Source organism: Chanos chanos, chromosome 7, assembly GCF_902362185.1.
Source record: "Chanos chanos chromosome 7, fChaCha1.1, whole genome shotgun sequence".
NCBI classification, from domain to species: domain Eukaryota; kingdom Metazoa; phylum Chordata; class Actinopteri; order Gonorynchiformes; family Chanidae; genus Chanos; species Chanos chanos.
Genome location: NC_044501.1, coordinates 43630445 through 43655453, shown reverse-complemented (window position 1 = coordinate 43655453; position 25009 = coordinate 43630445). Strand labels below are relative to the sequence as shown.

At 37.7% G+C, this 25009-nt stretch overlaps 3 protein-coding genes across 3 annotated transcripts; all 3 read right to left on the bottom strand.

The window, feature by feature from the left end:
- Positions 1-5920: 5920 nt before the first annotated feature.
- Positions 5921-6875, bottom strand: LOC115816417 (GTPase IMAP family member 4-like). The gene is made up of 2 exons (XM_030779370.1): positions 6869-6875; positions 5921-6687 (listed from the first exon to the last, which is right to left on the bottom strand). The coding sequence occupies exons 1-2, from the start codon at positions 6873-6875 to the stop codon at positions 5921-5923; spliced, it is 774 nt and encodes a 257-aa protein (XP_030635230.1).
- Positions 6876-10281: 3406 nt separating this feature from the next.
- On the bottom strand, positions 10282-13332 carry LOC115816416 (GTPase IMAP family member 9-like). Its single transcript, XM_030779369.1, has 2 exons — positions 13267-13332; positions 10282-11346 (listed from the first exon to the last, which is right to left on the bottom strand). The coding sequence occupies exons 1-2, from the start codon at positions 13330-13332 to the stop codon at positions 10282-10284; spliced, it is 1131 nt and encodes a 376-aa protein (XP_030635229.1).
- Positions 13333-13346: 14 nt separating this feature from the next.
- On the bottom strand, positions 13347-17523 carry LOC115816413 (GTPase IMAP family member 4-like). The gene is made up of 2 exons (XM_030779368.1): positions 16756-17523; positions 13347-13364 (listed from the first exon to the last, which is right to left on the bottom strand). The coding sequence occupies exons 1-2, from the start codon at positions 17521-17523 to the stop codon at positions 13347-13349; spliced, it is 786 nt and encodes a 261-aa protein (XP_030635228.1).
- Positions 17524-25009: the final 7486 nt, after the last annotated feature.

The following is a 25009-nucleotide window of genomic DNA, read 5'->3' as shown; positions in this document are numbered from 1 at the left end:
CTTTGTAACTTATAAACATGGCACTTGACAGTCATTACAAAATCACGCAGCGCGTTTGTGCTTGTGGAATTAATTGTAAATTCATTAATTCATTCCTGCATTCATTCCTACATTCATTCATTTATTTATTCATCCCTTTTCTAAGCCGCTTATCCTAATTATCCTAATTTTATGAAGCCGCTTACCCTAAATAGGGTTGCAGGGGATGCTGGAGCCTATCCCAGTGCTCACTGGGCCAAAGGTGGAGAAACACCCTGGACAAGTCCGCAGTCCATCGCAGGGCATTTATTGTAAAATAATATGCTAAGTGATTTTTTAATATCGACTGGGTCTATATATATATATATATATATATATATATATATAATTGTGGCTGGCCCACACAAAAGTGGTGACCTCTAAGTTAAATTCACCATGGGGTGCTGTCTCTGTGATGATCTGGCTCGAGTGGCAATTGATGTTGCGGATGGTGCTGTGATAATTAGGAGTGAAATTATTCACTTTCTTAAAACAGTGCGCCTCTCTAAATGTTCACTATATGGTTGCACCAATTCAAACAGCGTGTGTCAGGTAAAAGTTGGGAGGGAACCGTGAAAAAAATAATCTGCTGGTTTAATTTAAAAGATAAAGCAACTTTTCTGAGTAATCTCAACTAGAGTGTCCAAAACTGAAATGATAGAGTAAAACCAGTAAATCTCCTAATTTAAAACAACTTGTTCTTCCAGTTAATCTCAGGGCTCAATAATGTAAGTAAGGAGCACTATAGTATGGGAGGTAATGAAAATGAAAATGAAAACGGTAAAATGAAAGTTCAGACCTCGTTTTGACATTTCTTGGGCGCACATATCCTGCCAAAATGAAAAATAAAATTAGATAACTTGATTTTCATTTTCATGACAAACATGAGTCTTTTCTGACAAAATAAAAACAAAATTAAAATACCTTTTTGTCATTTCACTTCATTATTAAGACTTTTCCTTTCAGTATATTTTGTGGTATAAATCAGACAAATGCAAACGAAAAGACAAAGTTAATAAACCTATGGCAAAGGCAAAGTCCCAGTTTGTGCTGTGTCTGACAATATGAAAAGGCAAATGCAAACGAGCATTGCCTTATCGTTTCCCACTTTGGCTTTTCGTTTTTCAAGTTTGCCTATATGTGTATATTGGAAATGGGTGTTGCTGTGATGGTGGCGGCTAAAGGCTAGAGGCTACATGTGGCATCTTTATTATTATTATTATTATTATTATTATTATTTTTATTATTATTATTATAAGATAAAGAAGAATAAGAAACGTCATTTGATTCATTTCTTCCACACAGCACTCTCCCAGCCTCTCTTTTTCCCCTCTGACTCTACATATTTTACACCCTGTTCATTTTCCTGGTTCCTGGTACCAGGCTGATATTATTCAGTTTCTTGATGTACATCCGTCATGACCAGATAACATCTGCATATGTCACTTTACCTTTTTTTTTTACTGTTCATGATGACATCAACTGAGCATCAGATTTCAGGAACAAGCGCTACCTAATCACACAGGTTGGCGTTCCTATGCACAAACTAAATCAAAAGAACATCCACAGTAGAAGAAAGCTATCACAGCCTTTGAAACCAGTGGCCATGAAATTCAAACACAATCTCAGCATAAGTGATGAGTCAATTTGTTCCTTTTTCTTATTATATTCTGGATCATATAACAAGCCCACTCACAAGGGCTAGTGATCGTCGACTGACTGATCCTGGCCATTTTGAGTCAAATGTGGACAATTATAATTTTGCTGTTACAGTGTTATATTCCTTTTGGCACCACACCTACATCAAAGAAAACAGAGAAAAACAAAAACTATCTTGAATTCTCAGGGTATGCCTTTGTATGCCTGTGCATGCAGTTATAGACAACAGGTATGTTTGTATGAGTCCTGGTTATGTCTACCTGAGAAACCATTTAAGTAATTTTCTGTAAAAGAAACAGGATCACAGCTATTCTCTAGAAACTCAAAGAGGTCAGATAATGTAGTAACGTAGACTGTAAAAGTCTGCTGTTGTAGACATGGTGTGATTTGCCTTGACATGAGTTTCCATTATGTTACGACTGAAAAGAAATGAGATTTGCATATTGCCTTAACCAATACCTCATACACATACTTTCTATATCTTTGTATTTTTGATCACATAATTACATGACTAAGTCTTGACCTTGACCTCACTGAAATGTTATGGCGTGATCTGAGAAGACACTGAGCTAAAAAAAAAAAAAATGAAACGTGAAAGCTCTAGGAGAAAAGCATACATATTGTCTGACCTTATATACAGGTTTGACAGTGAAATGAACAACTGATTATTTGAATTGATAATTTGAGTAGATTTCAGGAACAAGCGCGACCTACACAGGTCGGCATTCCTATGCACAAAATTCACAACAGTGTGTAGCAATGTCTGCCGTAAATTAAAAGAACATACTGCAGGCCATGAAATTCAAATGCGCTCTCAGCACAAGTGATGAGTCAGTTGGCTCCATTTTATTATTATATTCAGGATCATGTAGCAAGCCCAGTCACGAGTGATAATAATCGTCGACTGACTGTATCATTATGATGTTATCTGAGCCCTATTGAGTCAAATCTGAATGATTATAATTTTGCTGTTACAGGCTCATATTCCTGTTGGCACCACACCGATGTCAACAAAAACAAAGAAAAACAGTAAAAAAAAGAGTATTAGAATTTTACCAAGGGTGTGAGTATTAGAATTTTACCAAGGGTGTGCCTTTGTATGGCTTTGTGTGCGGCCATAGGCGACAGGGATATTTGTTTGAGTACCGGTTATGTTTACCTGGGAAACTATTTAAGTAATTTTCCGTTACTGTTGTGGACATGGTGATTTGGCTCCACATTAGGTTAAATTATGTTAAGACTGAAAAGAAATGAGATTTGCATATTGCCTCTGGTCCAAAACCTTAATAGATAGAACAAACACATACTTTCTATATCTTTGTATTTTTGATTTCATAATTACATGATCAAAGTCCTGACCTTAACCACATTGAAATGTTATGACATGACCTGAGAAGATACTTAGCCAGAGAATAAAAAATGAAAAGTGAAAGCTCTAGAGGAAAAACATACGTGATGTGCAGATTTGACAGTGAAATGAGAACCTGATCATTTGAATAGTTTAAGGGCGAGTCAGACTGGGGGAGGCTTATGTAACACCCTGTTAAAAATCAGGCCTACTACAGGCTACACAACAGCAAAAAACATAAGACAAAGCAGTCACATAATATCAAATCTTTCATATTTATTTCCATTTATTGCAACTATTTATCAATTAGCTATTTATTTGCAGCTAATAATATATGGGCTTGTGTTTTTTGTTTGTTTGTTTGTTGTTTTTGTTTTAAATAAGCATGTGCCACTGAATACGGTGGACATCTTTTAAGAGTCTCTTTCACTCTTTCTGTCTCTGTTAGTGATACCTTGTTTAAAATGTAGTGTAAAGATTGCACTGTTCTACTAAGCAACTGATGGTATTATATCAAATAAAGAAAACCTTCTAAGTCAGTGCCAAAATATTTACAACTCAATGTTCAAAAAGAAACTCATTCCATCTTAAGGAAGAGTTTTAAATATTGAAGACCATTGTGAATTTTCATGACCAGTTGGTACTATGAAGGAAGTGCTCAATACGATAAAACCCCCATGTAAACTAACTAAGCTTATGTTACGGAGTACATCTCAGAAAAGAGGTAAAAGAACTTGTAACAAACTATCAATGTGTAATCCTCCCATACACTGTGGACAACCAGAGACCAAATACCCCACCCTTCCACAATTACAACTACCACAAATGCAATTAATAAGCTTTGATTTGAAATGTTATGGTAAAATATTGGTGATGGAGGAGAATTAAGAAGAAAGATTTAGTCCCTCATGAACAATTTTCAGAAGGTGGGCAAACATTTCAGGAGTCAGCTACAGAATTCAGGAGGAACACTAGATGTTATGAATTGCAGGATACAGAAGTTAGGAACAGTGTTGGGGGTAACATGGCACAAAGTAGTGCATTACCGTATACTTTTCTCTCTGAGAAAGTAGTGTAACACATTACAGTTTCAAATCTTGTGATCACATTGCGATTTCTGACTTAAGTAGAGCGTCTTTACTCACATCACACATGTATTCCTAAGCGAATAATATGGGTCATCTGGCATACTTTAAAAACAAAACATTTCATCCACATAATAATACCCGTGTTTGCCTGACACAGAATGATATTCCAGATTGCAGCACACCTGCATCAAGGAAAAACACAAAAGTGACTTGGCTTTCACTGAAGATGTACCTTTGCGTGCCTATGCATACAAACATGATATACACAACACAAGTCCATGCAGTAACTGCTGGAGAGAACTTTATATTGGTTTGTTTTTTGGTTTTTTTTTGGTTTGTTCAAGAGCAAGACACTGGAGAAGACACTGAACTGCGAAAAAAAGGAGAGAAAAATGGAGGCTGTGGAGGAGAGGCATACATACCGATCAACCTGACCTATGGATTTGACGAATCAGACTGGACCTGTCTCCACTGGGACAAGCAGGACCGGACAAGTCGAGGGTGACGTGAACTGACTCCTGCTGTATGTTGTTTGAATGGTGATAAGGACACTGAACTGTTGGGTTTTAATCCTCGTCGAAAATGGGGCGTGTTCCTTTGGGAGCGTCTTCCGATACATGGATTAGATGCTTTGCATGAAGCGGAGAGGTGTTATTTAGACCTCAGTTTAAATGTTTCTAAACAACTTTAATTGAGAAATCATCTAATACCCCTTTTAGAGGCACCAAATATGGTCACTCTTGTATAATGAATGACTTTGTAAGTTGCAAACATGGTACTTAACTGACAGTCATTACAAAGTCGTGTAGCGTGGGTTGATTTTTTTTTTTTGGAAGTAATTTAACTTAGAGATCACTACCCTGCTCAACTGTAAGTCGCTTTGGCTAAAAGCGTCTGCCAAATGCTAAATTGTAAATTGTAATTCAATATCAGTCCTACTACAGACTACACAAAAACCGCAAGACAAAGCTGTCTGGTAACATCAAATTATTCATATTTCCATTGGCAACTACTCATCAGTTAGCTATTTATTTGCAGCTTGCTCATGCCTCTACAAAGTGGAGACACTTCCATTTATTCGATTTTGAGGCAAAAAAAAAAAAAAAATAGAATTAGTAATTTAATAATCTTTGAGCAACACACTCATTTCTACATATTCAAAGCCCTGCCATCTGTGAATACAGTATACTTTGTACTCAGTAATTTATAATGCATAAGCAGCATCCCATATAACTATTCCTGAAGTGATTATATAATCGCAATTAACACTAACACCACTGAACTTTTATATTTTTACTCAGGCTGCATATATCTTGAAGAATAAACATCCATGTCTTAAAGAAATAATTAAAGCTAGTGTAGGCTTTCTACAGACACAGAATGTGCAAATTTCAGTCCCCAAAGTAGATATGTGCATTCAAGTTATGAAGGGTCTATATGAATACATTTTTGCTATATTTTTTGAGTGCGCATGCACACGAATCAACTGATTAAGACAAGCAAAAGACACACTTTTTTTTTTTCTTTTTTACTGTAAACACAAACATTTTGGTACTTTATTGTATGGCATCAAACAGTGAATACAGTAACACAAAGTAATTTTTTTATACTTAAATTTTCTTGATTATACAAAATACAACATGTCATCATAGCATTACAATGGAAATTTGCAAATGCATAGATATAAATAGTATTTGATAAACTGGGTGACAGTAATCAACTGGACATTATCTTCTTACATACTTTATAAGCCTCTCTGATGATAACATCTTTTGTCCTCTAATAATATCCTGTTGAATGGTTCCTCTCAGGGCCTCCATATACCAGAAAGCAACCTCAAAATCCACTGAAGAATATCCCACAACCCTTTTAAAACTGGTAACACAGTTCTCCTTAATAGTGGTCCTAATCTGTTTCTGAAGTTCTCTTTTTCCTCTTGTCTTTCTTCCTCTGTTGGCAACATATCTTTTATGTAGCATGCTCCTCCATTCTCTCTCACCATCCTGTCTATGGTGTTCAGCAGTCTCTCTACCTGAACTCTGTTACTCCTGTACCCCTCCTTCTTCTGATTCCAGTACTTATTATCAAGAACATGACAGCGACCCCCACACTTCTTCACAAGCTCCTTAAGGACTGAATTCTTTTCCACAAAATCCTCAATGGTCTGGTCATCATCAAGTTGATCACCATGAGTAAAAAGAACAACTGTAAACTGAAGAATATCCTTTCCAAACATCTCCATAACTTTCTCAATAATGTTGGCTTCTTGATCAGTGTATGTGCCCACTCTAAGCACAATGATGAAGGCATGAATTCCTGAGCTAGACTCAGTGATACGATTCTGTATGACTTGTTTCAGTCTGTCATCAGGAAGATTAGAGCCAAAAAGTCCAGGTGTGTCAATGACAGTGAGTGTTTTACCATTGACAATCTTTGTTCCAACCTCACATGCAGCTGATGTAGAGCTGGCTGAGGATACAACAGTAAATATTTTTTCTCTGAAAATGGTGTTCCCAGTATTGCTTTTACCATCTCCTCCTTTTCCAAGGAGCATGATTTTAACTTCATCAGAGTCTGGTGAGAGAGTGAGATTGTAACCAGCTTTTAAAACATTATTTTTCATTTGACAAAGTATTCATAGTTTATAAGAACCTTTCATTGTTTGAGAAACCAGTCTTTGCTATGACCAAAAGTGTGACTGTATGTTCAGAGAACAATCACAAACTTAAAACACAAATATGAAGATAGTACTTACGAGTCATAGCTTGCCGTCAGAATATTTCAGGTGTGGAGAAACTTAAGTGCACTTTGTTATCTGAGCAAAACAGGAAAAGATTTTCAAAAATAAATGCCTCCTATTGACTCCTCCTTTGTGGTTTAATGTTGGGTGGGAGGGACTGTGAGTGCTGAATGGTGCTTCAGTCTTATTCATTTTAATACTAGACTAATCATGTGTAGTGGTAGGACAGGTTTTTTTTTGTATCAAATACGTCCCATGTGTTCTTAGTGGTCATGGCTGTTTCAATAGTTTGTTTCCAAACGAATGGCTTTTAAGCAGATAAAAAGATAAAGGTCAAGGTGACCTTTCCCTCTGACGTTGTTTTCATTCAGTTTCAGAGTAAATGAGACAAAGCAGCATATTTTACTATTAGTCTGTCAGACAGGAAGTAAAGTTAGAAGAGTTAGAAAATTAACAACATCTTTTTGATGATGACCGAATTGCAATACTGAATATTGAGTAAAGAGACAATATGACTAATGTCACTGAGCCTCAAGATTTTAAAGCTGTTGCAATGGTACCACCTGCTGGTCAGTGAGAGTAAAACAAGGCCTCTTTATCATAGAGAAAACTACTTGCGCTCCTCACTTTTCAAATAATCTTGCTGATGCATAGGTTTTATCTTATTGGATTTAAACCTTTATACCATACATCCTGAAACAATTCAGCTTTTGGTTCAGATCTCAGCCTTACCCAAAGAGCAGTAATACAGCTTGTGAAATACCAGTAATCACCCGCAGGTCCCGAACGAGGACAGCTCACCAACTCGGCAACATTAAATAAGATAAAAACGCCCATTCTGTTTGCAACATAGGACTCTGATTCCACTTACTAATCATTTCATTTACTAACCTACTATTGAAAAGTGATGGCCATAGTCGCCCCCACTGAAACTGAAGGCATGAACACAGCTTATGAAATACAAACACACACAATTCATAAGTTGGGACACCACAGCTTAGCAACAATACATGAGTGTAACAATGCTTTACAATGCTATGAGCATGTGTCTAATACAGCCAACTGCATGACAGGGTAGTCAAAGGGTATAGAGTATCTCTGAAGAAGTTTTTATCTTGTTAATATTGTTTCCCAGTGAGGACGAGTTCTGCTACTCTGCTAATTTAGAAGAAAAAGAGCTAACACTAGGTGGTAGTGTGACACAGAGAGAGCCAAGGAGCTTGAGCCCTGTCTGTACTTCTCTTTTATGATTTAAGCAGAAAAATCTCATGTAAAATCTCAAACAAATGTTTTTTTGTGGATAATATTCTATCCAGTTGTGAGGGTTAACTGTTTAACGCGGATTTCTGGAGAGAAGAAAGGTTGTGACCATTCAAAACGAATGTACAAATTTATAGCAGACACTCACCACCAATAGTTGGGAACTAAAAATGTCCTTTAGATGATTTAAACTCCGCTGTTTTACACCTTCAGACAAAAAGAGGAGAGAAAATGCCTAAATCTTTTTTTTTTTTTTTTTTTTTGGTTTTGCTCTTTGGGCAGTAACATCCAGAGGGGAAAGGAAGTGAGAGTCAAGCTTACCCAGTTGGCCTGTGGCAAATCTGTTGAGAAGATGTGGTTATTTTGGTCTTAAGTTTTATAAAGTTTTACAAAAGGAAAACTGATCATTTAGATGAAGCACTTCCACCACAAAGTTTTATATGTTAGATACGTTTACATACATATATACATCATGTTACCTACTTAGAGCAGGGCTTTGTGAAGGAGGTCTGTTCAATTCATGATCGCAGAGAAAAAGGCTCTGCAGATGCTCTGCCCTTCATTTGAATAGGAGTCACATGTAATCACATTCTGACTAATCAGTTTCACTAGTTTCTCATAAAAGGATTTGAAGGCTAGAGCTGCATATGCCTGGTATAAAGTTATTTTTGGAGAGGGGTGTTTATGTGACTCTTCAGGTTAATCAACTAGTTTCTTATAGACAATTTATAACTGTTTTCATTCAGGGGAAAACTGCTTGCTGTACACACTCTCTCTCTCTCTCTCTCTCTCGCTCACACACACACACACACACACACACACACACACACACACACACAAAATCAGTTTTAAAGTTGAGTAAATAATGTGCTCATATATGCTAGTTATATATTTACAAAGAAATGAAAATGGTGGTAGTGGTGTCAAGACTCCAGACATGATTTTTACAGTTTCAGTTAGATGCTATATAACATTTAGTGAAGTGTTCCTGTGGCAGGGTAGACCGAGCAGGGGTTCGGGTCGCCCAAAATCACAAAAAATGGCTCTGCTGCAAATAGTACTATGGTGCAAGATGTTTATTTACAGTGCACAAATCCAGTCCCAACCAAAGTGCAAAAAGTGAAAAAGTGTTCAAAATTGCGGTTCATTATGGTTTGGCGTGTATTCAGGTGCAGAAAAAAAAGAAAACAGAAAAGCTAAATGGAAATATTCTGAAGTGACATTATCTGTTGGGAAAATTATTCTTAAAAACAGACAGTACACAGACCCAGGAAGTCAGAGAGCCCTGAAGGGCAAGTATATTTAGCACACTAAGAACAGAAAATATTCATGCCTTGATAACAAAAATGCTGACTATAGCATAAAATCTTTTGGTTTAGATTAGCTACACTTTCAACAAACAGCTCTGCAAGAATTCAAGGTCACAGTTAACCCGCTCCATAGAGTACATTATAGAGTTTGCATTATTAACTAGAATAACAGAGCTTATCATGGAATGTGTATAATATTACTGCATTAATGTCACACAATGTGGAAGAAAAAGACATTTAATTTGCATTACATATTTTTTTCCTGAATAGGTCCATGGCATTCATATACTTGTTGAATGGAACTGAGAGATATGCACATAGAGAAAGCCAGAGAGGGCGATAAAATCAAATTTAAAAATTCAGCAATCAAACTTGAAACAACTGAAAATCTCGTATAAACATGTCTTTTTTTAAGTAATCAAGTGAAATTTAAATATAAAATTTTAAATATGAAGCTTAATGATACTTAAGATTAGTTGCAGTGACATGTAGGTGTGTTACCAAACATTTTTGTAAATTTTCTAGCTTTAGACCAGAAACATTTAATGAAAGCATGGCAATTTTTTTCTTTTCTCTTTTCTTTCTTTCCTTTTTTTTTGTTCAAAGACTTCTAGGGAAATAACTGACGTGTTGTTTTCAGTGGATCATTGCATCAATGCAAAATTAAACATGTTTTCAATGATACAATAAACCAAGTGTAGTTAAGGTCTGATACTCAGTAGGTGAAAGGCAAGGTGAGAGACTCTAAATTACTGTCAATTTTTTAAACCACACAGGTTCATGTATTCTGTGTGTGTATGTGTGTGTGTGTGTGTGTGTGTGTGTGTGTGTGTGTGTGTGTTTGTCATATGCTATGTCTTATGCTTTCTTAAGATGTTCAGGTTTAAGTTTGTACACCTCATTAAACATAACTTTTGCATTGTCGATGTTACTATCTTTTGCATATTTTGCAGCTTCACAGACAGTTTTTGCATTCTTTGCTGCTTTATACCCCACTACTGCCCCTTCTACTGCTCCAGCTAACGTAGCTACACCTACAATACCACCAGCAGCTACACCTGCCACTGGTACAGACCCTACCAATGCTCCATTAATATGCGGTAAAACTTTCCAGATTAAAAGTACAACTAAAGTCACTGAAGCTATCAGTCCGAATAATGCACCCAGTAGTGCCCCGGTGGTTATTCCTGCTGCTTTTATCAAAAGTTTGTTGCACACTATCTTCTTCGCCCACTCTCTGATTTTGTCCTTGCGTAATGATGTACCACTGGCCACAATTTTCCTTTCCTCTGTTTTTATGTCTTCCTCCACCTTCTGCAGCATTTCATTGGTGTAGCAGCCTTTATTCTCACTCACCATGGTCTTAATGGTGTTCAGTAGTTTCTCTATTTGAACACTGTTATTTCTGTAATCATCCTGTGGGTGTTTCCAGTACTTATTATCAAGGACGTGACAGCGACCACCACAGTCCCTCACAAGCTCTTTTAGTTTTTCATTTTCCTGAACAAATTCGTCAATTGTCTGACCTTCACCAAGGTCATCCCCATGTGTGAAAACAACCACTGCATACCTGAGAGCATCTTTTCCAAATGTTGTTAGAATTTTTTGAACAACCTCCTCTTCTTGGACTGTGTATCTGTCAACTCTGAGAACAATGAGGAAAGCATGTGGTCCTGGAGAACACTCAGTGATACATTTCACTATCTCAGATTTCAAATTTTCATCATTCCTGGTGTCAAAAAATCCAGGTGTATCAATGATCGATATGTTCATCCCACATCTAGAATCACTTTCTGATTTACAGGAATTTGTTGTAGAAGCAGATGAAAAATTGGTATCAAATGCTCGCTTGCCGAGAATGGAGTTTCCAAAGCTGCTCTTGCCAACACCAGTTTTCCCAAGCAACACAATTCGGTATTCACTCTGCTCAGGTCCTGCAAAGACAGGTGCAACATTATCTATACCAATTTTTATGTTTACTAATAAACAAGAAGTTAAATCTTCACCCTATCTTACGTCACCCAAAATGTTCTATGCTACCATCCGATTTAGTTAAATTCAAATTTGTAAACAGATACTCACCATCCATGTTCTGCTGCAAAAAAATGAGGATTAGACACAAACACCACCAACTGAGACCTTCGGGCTATATGAGAAGGGAGTAAAAATGGTTGAATGTGTTGCTCTTCACTGACTGTTTTCTCTCTGCTCTTTGAGCAATGACATTTGAAAGGCGGGAAGGTGAAAGTCAACCGTATACAACAGGCTGCAGGATGTGGGTTCAGTAAATATAGACAAATATAAACACCTCATTATCTAGAGACAGGACGTTAACCAGACAGTCTCACACACTTTGTCTTGCATATAATTTCAGTGAAGCTTTGTGAAGCAGGCCTACCCAATTTGCTATTTCAGAGTGTTGGGTTTCGCGGATCTTCCAACCTTTATTTATATAAGAGTCTTGTGACATTATGACCAATCAGATGCACTGATTCCTCAAATAACTTCCAATATTTAGAAGGAAAAAAACAACAACATTTGAAGGCTAGAACTGCATATGCCTGGAAATTTTGGAGGAGCGGTGTGTATTTGACTATTGAAGATAAGCAACTTGCTGAGGCTGGCCCTCTGCTGGATGAGATGGGGCATTACTCATAATAAATCAAAACAGCACTTTGGATTGTATTTTTGGTATTGAGAAAGTAACATATTCAAGAGAATGTTAATGAGATTTAGAAAATCTCATTAACATGAAAAATATTTGAAAATATTTTTCAAAGAACTGGCCTATGTGTGTGTCTCTCTCTCAGAACTTATCAATATGTCATATTAAATGGAAAACTTGGAAAATATCCTCACCTCAGGAATACAGGAATAATAATATTATCTGCACCGTACTCTCACATACCTAGAATCTAGATTTTCAGCAGTGGAACCTGTTAACTTATGGGAGAAGGTTTGCTTCTGTATGGAAATTAATTTGAAAGCTACAAATTTGACTAACAGTGATCCTGATCCAAAGGATTCATGTTTAAAACAATACATTTTAACGTTTAAATTAATACAGTTTTATTCACTGTGGAGAATAAACTGACACTAATGATGTGAATGAACCATTTTAATATTACATGAGTCTGATGAACAGTCTGACACCTCTCCATTATCTGTGTATCGTCTCACTGTACATCCACAGCTTTGCGAGAAAGAACTGAATATAAAGTGTTGAGTTATGTTTAGCTGAGACTGATGATCAGAAAGAAGGGAGCAGACAGTCCTAAGACACAGAGCGACAGATTCAAACTGAGGTCTGTCAAACTGTTGTTTGAGTATCTCAGTCAAATAGTGACAGGATGTATTAGGGGTAACTATAGGCATAAACTATAGTGACAATCACAAACATCCAGAGTCCAACAGTTCAATAATTAACAAAACTAAAGAAATGAATTAAACTTGCAATTCTATACACACAATGACAGACTCAAGATGCAGCAACAGTTAAATCCAGCTGAAACAGGAAGATTTCCATAGTGACACACCATCCACAGAGCCCGTGTTTTGATGTACTTTGAGTAATGGACTGGGTTCACTTATGCCATACATTTTACAATTGCACACATTTAATTTGTCATTACTGAGCTGAATGTTGAAAAAACGTGGTGTGCAAACAGATATTAAAGACTTCCTGTAGATAATATTTTCATGCATGTCACTCTAACATGTCATGTGGGATAAAGATGTGTCAGAAATTAGATTCTCCCTAAAGTGCTGATTCTAACACTATTTATATTTGTACAAATATACATTGTGTGACAGATGAACAGACATTTAGATAACAAGTCTAGCTAAAGCACCTTTGTGTAAACTGGTAATCTTATTCAGAAAAAGAGTTTCTTTTAAATGTGCAAACATGTACATACGCACACTCACACCCACACCCACATCTAAACCGACACATCCACACCCACACCCACACCCAAAACCAAACACACACAAACACACACATATGCACGCAATCATTTTTAAGGGCATTTTAAGCCAAATGCATAGAAGCTAAGCTGCATCACTCTCTCCTCCTCCAGACGACTTCACAGAGCCAACTTTATTCCACTTTGCAGAGAGAAGCCCCTCTCTGCTGGCTCTGCTGGCTGGCCCAATGCATTTTAAATCATAGTCTGGGTGTAGAGAGAGATGTGTGATAGATGTAAATTACTTTATAGTTCAGTAATGCAGATTATTTGCAGCCAGGGCGTAAGAGGACCTGCACACTCTGGTGTGTGCATGTGTGTTTCAGAGAGAGAGACAGAGAGTGACAGAGAGAGGGGAAGAGATGGTTGAAGGTGGACTAATTATCACAGCCTAGCCTATGGCACGCAATTCGGACAGCCTATAATGCAAAGCCTATTGCATGTTATGTTCGTAAGATATGTAGCGCCATCTAGTGCAAATACCGAGCACTGGTTTAAACTGATTCACTGTCACTGAATATTGAATTGGGTACCTCTTGCTGTATGATGAAATACTGTTATGTGATTGACTGTTATTTTATAACTTAATAAGAGTCTATAAGAGAATTTTATCATTTATGAGATACCCCCACATTCTGACATTTCCACACTATTAAATGTGACATTTTGAGTCAGGTAGAGATCCACTCTTTTGTCATTTTCTTATCCTTCCATCTTTCTCATTTCTGAGTTTTGATACAATTAGGTAGATTGCAGGGACATCTGTAAGGGGAAAAAAAAAATCACATATCACATATAAGCTCAGCCAAAACAGCCATGGCATCTTCCCAGTTGTTTTGTGCTGTATCCGTTATGAATATCAAAATACACAGAAGAGTGTAACACAAGGCCTCTGAGGAAAATGTTCTTGTGCTCCTTGTTTCATAAATAATCTTACTTACATTCATGATATATATATCACAGGTGGACAACACATACACACACACACACACACACACGCTGTGGCATTCGACACGGACCCTTCACCGTGTCATACTTATCATTTTTATAAAACGCTAAATAGCCTCCAGCTAAATAACTTGCTTCCTATTTTCTAACACACTTTCCTTTCCGATCACTTTCCCTTTACTATTGTAAGATTATAGTGACATCTGAACAGACATGGTTCATGATAGGAGAACCGTTTAACCTGATGGTCTTATCACCATACATACAAAGAAAGCTTCACACCTTTGGCGCCGCATTACTGTTGGAGCCAAGAGCAATTGATTAAGGCTAAATACAACCGGTAATGGGCGAATGGCAGCCATCACAGACAAAGGGAGACATTAGATTCTGATTGGCATCAAGCAACGTTGTACACCTATTGTCTGTTTGCTTCATGGTATAAAAGGCCGATCACGGTAACAGTTCTCTGAGTTAAGCTTCGGCGCAAGCGGACTTGCTGCCGGGTTCCACCGCCACCAAATAAAGCTTTTCTCCAAGCGCGCTTTTGCTCCGGTTCGTTTACTTGTAAAATCACAAGAAAATCTAACACTATAAATCTAGATCTTTCCATCTCCAAACTTCTTTCTCTATTTATTTTTTTTTTGATCGCCGGTATGTCATTGGTCATTCGCCATTGACTGAAGTAGGCCACCGTAGAATATAGGAACGCGTGATTCCTGCTACAGTGAGGGAAGTTTGAATCAGCATTCTCGCGGATATTCCCCCCAGTCTACAAGGCGTTTACCCTCCGTTTGCTTTTAGTAGGCAGTAATTCAGTACGCGGACTCGTTTTATAAGGCTTGGAATAACCTGCTCCATACCGAAAAGGATTTTGACTGTGGAATCGTAGTGGTTGGACTCCCCATGTGGATTGTTGCCATTTGGAGAGTCCAGTTGTGGAGGCCGCTTCTCTTTTTTCTTTTTTTTTGTTCCCTCTCTCAATTATTTCTTCATGGGAAAAGAACATTCAGTTCTGTGCTATGTATATATGTAAATACCTGTGAACTGAATCCGTAAAATTATTTATTGTGTTCTGTGTTAGACGTTCTGTGTTTTGTGTTGATTGCTACCATTGGTTTTTTTTGGGGGGGGTTTTTTTGTGGTTATTGTTGTACAATACACATTGTTTCTCTTCTACCAGACCAACCTTTATGACCCTTCTCAATATGGACCTTTAAAAACGTGTAAATATATTTAATCATTGGGCATAGGTGGTGTAATTGTCTCTAATCTGTTTTCATTTTATTTTGGGGAATTTTGCTTTGAATGCTGTATGGTTACTGCCCTGAAATTAGACCTAGCCAGGCCAGGCTGCATGTGAATCTAGGCCCTACTAGACACATATGCCGGTCTGATAGTGGTAAACATGGCCTAGTGTAGCCTATTTTTCTTTATTTTTTCCTTCTTCTTCTCTCTCTCTCTTCCTCTGTGGCGCTCCTGGAGTGTGTCTGGCGCCCAACTAAAAAGTAGTTCCTTTTCAGTCTTCTGTTTTACCGCTATAACACACACACACACACACACACACACAAACTGCAGAGATAAGAACATAACATCTATGCACTGTTGCAGCAGAAGACTGTTATATTGTCAGTTACACTATGTTTTGACAATACTTTTATGCTGAATTATGAATAGTGAATGAACGAATGATACAACTGTGAAATATTGGAACTCTGAGAGATTTTATTTGGAACACTAGGAATAGAAAAGCAGGCATACACTGACAACAAAAACACAGACTATAGTCTGGTCAAACTTCTCAGAAAAGAAATGTACAAGGTCATCATTAGCCCACTCCAAAAGAATGACAGAGAATTCATATCACTGCTGAACACCAAAACAATAATATACAAGTTTCTGCGTCAGCATTATCAGCAGTGTAGACTAATAAAGACTAGCATGGAAATAAGTGCTCATTTTACCTGTTTTCCCAAAACATTGCAAACTTAAAGCAACAAATTCAACAGACTGAGTCAATGGAAAACCTGAGGCACAATGATCGTGCAGCAAATGATTGATTATTTGATGAAATATTTCATTTTTGTGTTGCATCCTTTGGATCTTGTGGGTGCAGATACCAGGTCATAAGCCTTATCAAGAATATATTTTGCAGTCTCATAGTCTTTTTGTGCTGCAATCTTTATGGCTTCACTTAAACTTGGCTTACACTCCCCCTCATGCAGCTATACATGCTCCTGCTGAATCTCCACCAGCAGCCTCTGCTGCTCCTGTTGCTCCTGCTTTGCCTGTTGCTTCTAGTTTCTGTTGTTGGACTTGCTTCTAGTAGTATCATTATGCAAGATATACCTGAACCTCCAAGTAAAATAAAAAACAGACTCAGAGAGGAACATTTTTCAAATATTTTCAAATAAGAAATTACCACTCTCCTTTGGGCCATTTCTCTGATTTCAGCACGAGACATAATTCCTGTGCCAACTTCCCTTATTCTCATTTCCTCTACTTGTATGTCTTCCTCAGTCTTCTGCAGCAATGCATTGGTGTAGTAGTTACCACCATTTTCTCTTAACATTTTTTCTATAGTGTCCAGTAGTTTCCTTGTCTGAACACTGTTGTTTCTGTAGTCATCTTTCTGCTGATTCCAATACTTATTGTCAACGACATGACAGCGTCCCCTACACTTATCAACAAGCTCCTGCAAAGCTTCACTCTCCCTAACAAAGTTCTCAATGGTTTGACCTTGACTGAGTTGATCGCCATGAGTGAAAAGAACCACTGAATATCTGAATGCAGCTTCCCCAATAGTTTCTGTTATTTTTTTCACCACCTCCTTCTCTTGTTCTGTGTATCTTCCAACTGTAAGTATAATGAGAAAGGCATGAACTCCTGGGGCACACTCAGTGATACATTTTATAATTTCACTTTTCAACTCATCATCTGGACGATCAGTGTCAAAAAATCCAGGTGTGTCAATCACTGTTACAGACCTCCCATGTGTGATCCCTGATCTTGACATACATGAGGAGGTCACTGAGTTGGCTAGTGTTTTGGCGATGAATGCTTTTTTGTTGAGGATGGTGTTTCCAATGCTGCTCTTTCCATCCCCTGTTTTCCCAAGCAACATCATCTTTAGCTCCTCCTTCCTAGACCCTGTAAAGAGAATTATCTTGTATGAGTAGTCGTTTTTCATTTTTTTTCTCTGTCTTCTCTATAGGAACACAGCTGACAATAAAGTCAAGTGGAATATTACTCCCTTAACCAAGAAACCACTGGTATATTATAAGTGTCCCAATAGTGCCATCTTGAACAGTGTGTATTGTTGTGTCCAAGGGAATTGCGTCATCTATGTGAAGTGGCGTACTTTGTTTTTACTCTGCCAAAATGTTCAAACGTCCATCCTCCTTTTGTTTCCCTCTACTGGCTGCCTTTTGCCACATCAGGTTCAAAATCTTGACACAGGCCTTCAGAACAGCCCATGGAACTGTACTTGCCTCCACCCAATCTGCAATCAAACCATCTGACCAGAGAATCTGCTCGTATCTGATTCAGAGAGACACCCAGAAGTACTGAGTAGGTGCGGGTGAAGTTCTGAATCTCAAATCTGTTTAGACCATTACAAAATGGCAACAGGGGTTACCTCTGGATGCTCAGACTCACTAGACAAAAACTTAATTTAAAAAAAAAAAAAATCTAAATATCTTAATATCTTCCTGATGTCTTAATGACTAACTTTGCTTTCCATGTCTGTATTTTAGGCACCATGTGTGTACTTAGACCATGCGTGAATTATATTTCAAGTTCTGGTTTATTTAAAGCCCAATGTCACTGTTTACAGTCTCCGAGGGCTTTACATGTCAACAGGTTTACAACAAACCAAGCAGGGTGGCACTCCCTGACTTAATCCTCATAGTGGGCAATAAAAAACTCTCCCCGAAAACCCAGATGTTAGAGTGAAAAATGGGAGAAACCGTGAGAAGGACCACAGAGAGAGGACACCCCTTCAGGGTGGAAAAAGAGAGGATTAGTGGGGTATCAGCCCTTAACAAAATAAATAAAGAATACAGTTTATAGATTCATGAATGTAGCAACATTAGTGGCTGTGGAAGGTGCAGGAGAAGGAAAGTCACTCGCCAGCGGTGTCATATTAAAGTGCAACAACAGGCAACAACAGCAACAGGCAAAATGGATATTGGTTTGATTTCTTCTTCTTCTTCTTCTTCTTCTTCTTCTTCTTCTTCTAATTTCCAACAGACTAGGCACGGGAAGTGCATTGATGCCTCCTGCTGATTAAAACAACAACGTTTGACGTGAAAAAGCTTAAGGTAGCTTAATGTTTCAAAACTGTGATCAATGATCACTAAATTTCTCTCAGACATCTCTTGTCAAGAAACACTTCTTCCTGTCAAAAATCAAAACCGAAATCCTAGGAGTATGGTCGTTATCTCACGTTGAGCGTTTTCCTCTCCACTGACGCCCATTATAAGGAAACAGCTTAATGTGCCTGAATGTCCCAAAACAGCGATCAGTGAGCAACAAATTTGTCTAACATCTCACATGTCATAAGCACTATCTCCAGTCAAAAAAGCAAAACTGAAATTCAATAAAAGGGGTGACGTGTTGGAAATGATTTACGTGTTTATTTGCGGGGAAGTGAGATCCAATCTCAAGTGGTCACTTGAGACACAGATTCTAAAGCCAGGTGTAAACGGATGTACTTAGAACTGTCCATTTGCGATCAGATCACTAAAATCGGATCTTAATGCAAGGTGTGAACAGGGCCTGAGCCTCCCTTGATGGTCAGTTCACAATTATATTATAAGTTAGAGAGAACAAATGAGCCCTAAGTTTGGCTCCAAAGATATCAAGACAGTTTTTCCCCTCTTATCTTTCTAGGTAGGCTACTCCAGAGGAGGGGAGAGCAGCAGGCAAAGGCACGGTGGCCAGCGAGCAGTGGAGTCCCGAGGGAGGGGGGGCGGGCGGTTATAAGGTGTAATTAAGTCTGATAGGTTGGCTCGTGCAAGCCCATGTAGAATTTTAAATGTCAATAGGATGACTTTAAAATCACCCCTGGCATGAACTGGGAGCCAGAAAATGAAGATGATCTTCTCCACCAAAGGAAACAGAAGGTTTACTTAAGGCTTCTGAATTAAGAGCACAGATTAGCTCCGTGAGAGAGAAACCAGTGTCCCTCACAACAGCAAGGAAAAGGTTGAGGTCTGCTGGTCTGTTTGGCTGGTCTGCAGGAGAGAGATCAGGAGACTTGGTCCAAGTGAAAGGAATTATGCGAAAAGAGCAACATCACTCCATTCTGCAGAGACATGCAATACCATCTGGATTAAGGGTTATTGGAACAGGATAATGATAATAAACATGCCTCCAAATTATGCTCAAAAAATATAGAGAATCAAAAGAAAAGCAGGGTGTTTTGAAAATAATGAAATGGTCAACACAGTCTCCTGATCTCTCCCTTATTGAGCTAGCATGGGATGAACTTGACAGAAGAGTGAGAGCTTTGTGTCCTAGAAACAAAAAAGAGGTGTTTGAATGTTTGAAGAATGAATGGGAACACCTACTTTCAGAAACTTTTGCGTAGTATGCCAAAAATGTGCTTTGCTGTAATTTAAGCCAATGGGGGATACTTTCATAAAAGCAAAATTTAAACATAGAAGTGCTTCTATTTTTTTTTTTTACCTTGTCAAATTGTTAAATGTGGACGTTTCTTTTCTGCCTACAAGTGTTTTTTTTCTACAAAATAAAATATACAAGCCTGATTTTTTTTCTTTTTTAATCTGGGGGCAGCTCAAAACTTTTGGCCTGTAGTGTAAGTGTTCGATTAAATCTCAAAATCTTTTAGTCATGCAGCCATTTCCAGTAGAGGTGAATGAGGATTATGACAGGTGAAGGTGACGCAATTTCGCCTTAAAACTGCGGAAAAAAATAAATTCTTTCTCCCTGGCATTGGATCTCTCTGGCAAGTGATCCTACCTGCATAAAAAGGCACCATCTGGTTGTGGATTCCCTCTCTGGCTGGGACCCTTCCTCCTTAAAGAGATTAAAATGAAAAATATTAAAATATTTTCTGTTTGCAATAACTTTGGTGTGGAATTCACTTCCTGTCTTCCTCTGAACTTTACTCACGCCTTTAGATGGCAGACATAAATTTACTGGTGGCAGGCAGTGATATAATGTGAAAGTGAAATGTGGTGTGGTTTCCATATTTGCAATCAGAGGAGGTAAATATTATGCTATTCACTTCATGAAATGTTGGTCTTAGACATCAACTTCATCAATGTTTGATAAATAGGCTAACATGTAAAGAGGACTAATGTTGGAAATAGCTAGCTAGCTGCAATTAGGCTAATGTACCCCGCATAGCCTATTAGCAGGCTTGTTAACTGCGGCATTAAAATGACATACACCGTGTCCTAAATCACTCACTACTCACTGTTTAGTGCACTATATACTGAGTTTACCATTTTGTAGTGCTTTTAGGTTCTGCCCTGAGAATTGTTATACCCTATCTTGTGCACTCAAAGTATTCCACAATGCATCGTGAAAAGTAGGGTACAACCAATGTACCCCATATCGATCGACTTAGGCAATCATGCATTGTGGCCTGTGTCTTGAGAGCAGGCAAGTCTTTACAGACCAATCAGATGCAGATGTTCTGGCATTTGTTTATGCAACAGAGATAATAATTACAATTATCTGATGTTTAATTATGTAGCAGCATAACATCCAAATAATGTAAGCTGTCTGCCCTTATCCCCTGCCCTCCTCCGACCAGAAACCGCAGTGGATTTCGGCCCGAGGACAGACTGGACTGCAGCGCTGCTAGTTAGTGATGCAATGTGTTTTTGTAATGTTTTGTGACACTGGAGATAGAGATGTGAAATGTCAGTAATCATTTTTATACCATACATATTGTCATGACACACAGCCCTACGTGAAACATTCACTCACTCGCTCACTCACTTTCAAAGTCACTTAATCAGGGTAACAGGGGCTGCTGGAGCCTATCCCAGCATTCACTGGGTGAAAGGCAGGGAAACACACTGGAGAGACAAACACACTCACACACACACACCTTCATACTTAGGGGCAATGTAGCGTCTCCAACTCGCCTAACCCTGCATGTCCTTGGACTGTGGGAGGAGACTGGAGCTCCCAGAGGAAACCCATGCAGACATGGGGAGAACATGCAAACTCCACACACTGCCCACATGGAACATTATTAACCAATATTACATTTGGCTCTAGTCGGTTCGGGAATGATGACGTTAAGGTGGAACGTAAAACCGGAAACGTTAAAATACCGATTCTGCTTGGAACGGACCGAACGAAAAAAAATTCTGGTTTGAAGCCCTGCCTGAGGATAAGGCCAAAAAAAAAAAATGAATTTTGAATTCTGTTCTGACCTCTGACTTTTGATTAAAAAATAACAGCTACCACAGGGTGGCACTAGGGGACAAAATTATAAAAAAGCTTTAGGACTGGTAGGGCTCTCTCTGTACTTTTCCATTATAATATACAAAGAAAAATTTCCACTCCTAAAATATCATAATAATGACTTATTAGGTTACTTCACTTCAAACACCTTAAATAGATTAAGTGTTAAAAGCTGATTTTTGAACATAAGAGGGCAACAGCTGAATCAAAATCATTATGGAACACCCAAGAGAAAGCCTTTTCTGCTTCTTTTTTGTTTCGAATTGGCAGAATATAATTATATCTATATATCTTTATTATTTTCTTGTTTTATGAATTATTGTGAATTTCTCATACTGTTATATGTAGTTATCAAACTACTTTTTAGGATATATCTTTATATCATGTATTGTGCATTATTTTCAGTTTCCACTGAAAGAAAAGCTCTTGGCTTCCTTTTAATTAACTGTCCTGTCTGACTGAGAGCTGAGATATATGTACACTAAGTAGCTTCCAAACACTTGGACCTTCTGTTCAATAAAAGTGGAACAACATCTAAATGATTGCAAATAATGTATTGTCTTTATCAGCCATTGATCTAAATTAGAAAATATATAGTTTGTTTGGTAGTCATGTGTCACACCCTGTCTCTCTTGTTCTTGTGTTTTGTTGTTTTTTCCCCCTCTAGTGGTCAGTTTGGGTTCTGTTCTGCACTTGGGTTTTGGTTCAGTCCTGTTGGTCCCTTTAGTTTAGTCTTCTTTTAGTTTAGCCCTGTTAAGTTCGGTTCAGTTTTCACTTGTCTTTAGTTCATTAGGCCTCGTTTATAAAAAATCCCTGGTTTTCCTGTTTCTTTGTCTTGTGTTGTTTGCTGTCCCATGGAGGGCTTCTATTCTGTTTGCCAGTTCTTTAGTTTGTAAGTTTTGTAACCTGATTTGACTTAAATAAAGTGACCTGCACATGCACCCAGTCTCTTCCACCAAGCCTGACATCATGAAAGTGAATAATTTGAACATTTCTTAATAAAATAAGTGCTATCATTGAATTATGATTTAGTGTTATATATACATATTAAACAACTTTATGACCACAAATAAACTTGCAATAAAAACTTTGCCTTGTCATGTACAGTATACAATGTTCCATGTGACCAGCCAATGTGGTGAAATTCAAATAGTAAAGAAAATACTCACCTTCCATATTCTGGTGTGAAACAGTCTGACCCATATCTTCAGATGGAATTCAAATCTTCAGATGAAAGGGTGGACAAAAATGTTTAAAATATCACTCATTGATCATTCTTTCCTTTCTGGAAAATAATCAGTCAAGTGAAGGAAAGTTTAAGCCAAGTTTGCATAGTGAACAGAAAGAATGTGATCTTTTTCAACTTTTCCACATTTTGAACCAGGATTAGAACACAAAAGAACACTGAAAAGAATGAAACTAATTAATCAAGTAGATGAATGTTGCTGACTTAATAAAATGGAATTCTTGGAATTCAGAGCTGTGCTCATAAACTTAGGGTAAAATTTCAGTGAACAAGTTAGTGGGTGTAACATACCATTCTAGTTGTTATCTACATTACTCAATGTTTATTGAGAAACGAAAGAAAACAGAACAACTTCAGTAAAAAGAAAGTGATAATAAACCCAAGAGAAATGAGCTATATAGCCACTAATCAGGAGACTAGAGGACAAAAACATACAGTTATTGATTCATTCATTGAAAGAGCAAAAGCCATTTTGGCCATTGGTCTAAGGGACAAAGGGAGAGAGATGGGGATAGTTAATAGAGAAAGATAAACGTATTAACCTGATTGTATAAAAGTTAGAATAAATGTATCCAGGTTAGAGTAAATTTATCAAGACTAATCCACATGAAGAGATAGGAAGGAATGAGTAAAAAAGAGAGAAAAAAGAGAGAAGTCTTTACCTTTGTTGTGTGGTAGACTGTTGTTTATATCTTGCCGATATTCCGCTTTATTCTGTCTTGGTTGTCTCTTCTCCCTGAATGAGGTGTTGACGGTTCATCTGACTCACTCCTTGTGTAAATCTAGTTTCTCTCTCTGTCTCTCTCTCTCTCTCTCTCTCTCTCTCAGTCTAATGCCGTAATACTTGTCATAGCATGTATGTTGAAGTTATGGGAGGAGCCCTCTGCAAGCACACAAACACAACACGCACACACACACATACACACACACACACACACACACACACGCGCGCGCGCGCACAACCACACACAGACAGGCCTGCAGAAATAAGGGTATAATGTCTTTCATGTATTGTAGCAAAAGTCCACTGTGTTGATTGCAGATGTGCTATGTTACAACAATACCGAGAAACAAGTTTTCTACTTCAATAAATGCTTGATTAGACTGTGTTAATTATGACACTGTTGTTTTAATGGATGAAATGTTGCTTTATGTGAGACAGATGGCATATAGAATCATGAATTCAGGGAGTCGTGAAAGGCAAGTTAATGTGGCACTCGGGGAATAGAGAAACATACACACAGTAACAACAAAAACAATGAGTAAAAATAAGCAAAATGAAAAAAAACTACTACGGTATGCTTAGTCCACTTCATATCACGTAATACAGAGTTCACATCATTATTGAGTGTAACAAAACTTATCACAGAACCTGTATAATATTGTGGAATTACAAGGCAATGTCACATGAAGATAAATATAAAATAAATGTAATAAGATTCAAGGATTTTTTTCTGAGAGAGAGAGAGAGAGAGAGAGAGAGAGAGATGACAAATTTAATATTTCAACAATCAAAACCTAAAAAAATGAATGACTTTCATAAACTGTACCAACTCCATTTTTGTCTGTTTAGCCAGCAGAGCTCAGGTGAAATTGAATTATATAGTATAACAATAATATACATGTTTCAACATTCGTGTAAATGTTCTAGTTACAAAATAATAGCATGTAATGTCAGCAGGATAAGTACAGTTTAGACAAAAGAAAAGACTCAATAAATGCTTTGTTGAAGATCTGAATTCAACAGATCAGGTAAATATGAAGTCTGATGCTCAGTAGCTCTAAGGATTGATCAGAGACTTCAAGCTTTTTATGAATTACAATTTACAATTTACAATTTGACATTTAGCTTTTAACCAAAGCGACTTACAGTAAGTGTATCAATCAGATCACATTACCCCATAATCAAAAGATCACAATAAGACTGTAGATTAATTACCCTCGGTATCACGCTCCTGGAATTCTGTGACAATAAACAATG

What these genes read in the sequence shown, in the direction of transcription:
- LOC115816416 (XM_030779369.1), bottom strand. Translation starts at nt 13,332, where the DNA reads ATGTTTGCACATTTAAAAGAAACTCTTTTTCTGAATAAGATTACCAGT. An exon ending in GTTTACACAAAGGTGCTTTA is followed by an intron (nt 11,347 to 13,266) that starts GCTAGACTTGTT and finishes GGACCTGAGCAG; the next exon opens with AGTGAATACCGAATTGTGTT.
- LOC115816413 (XM_030779368.1), bottom strand. Translation starts at nt 17,523, where the DNA reads ATGAAAAACGACTACTCATACAAGATAATTCTCTTTACAGGGTCTAGG.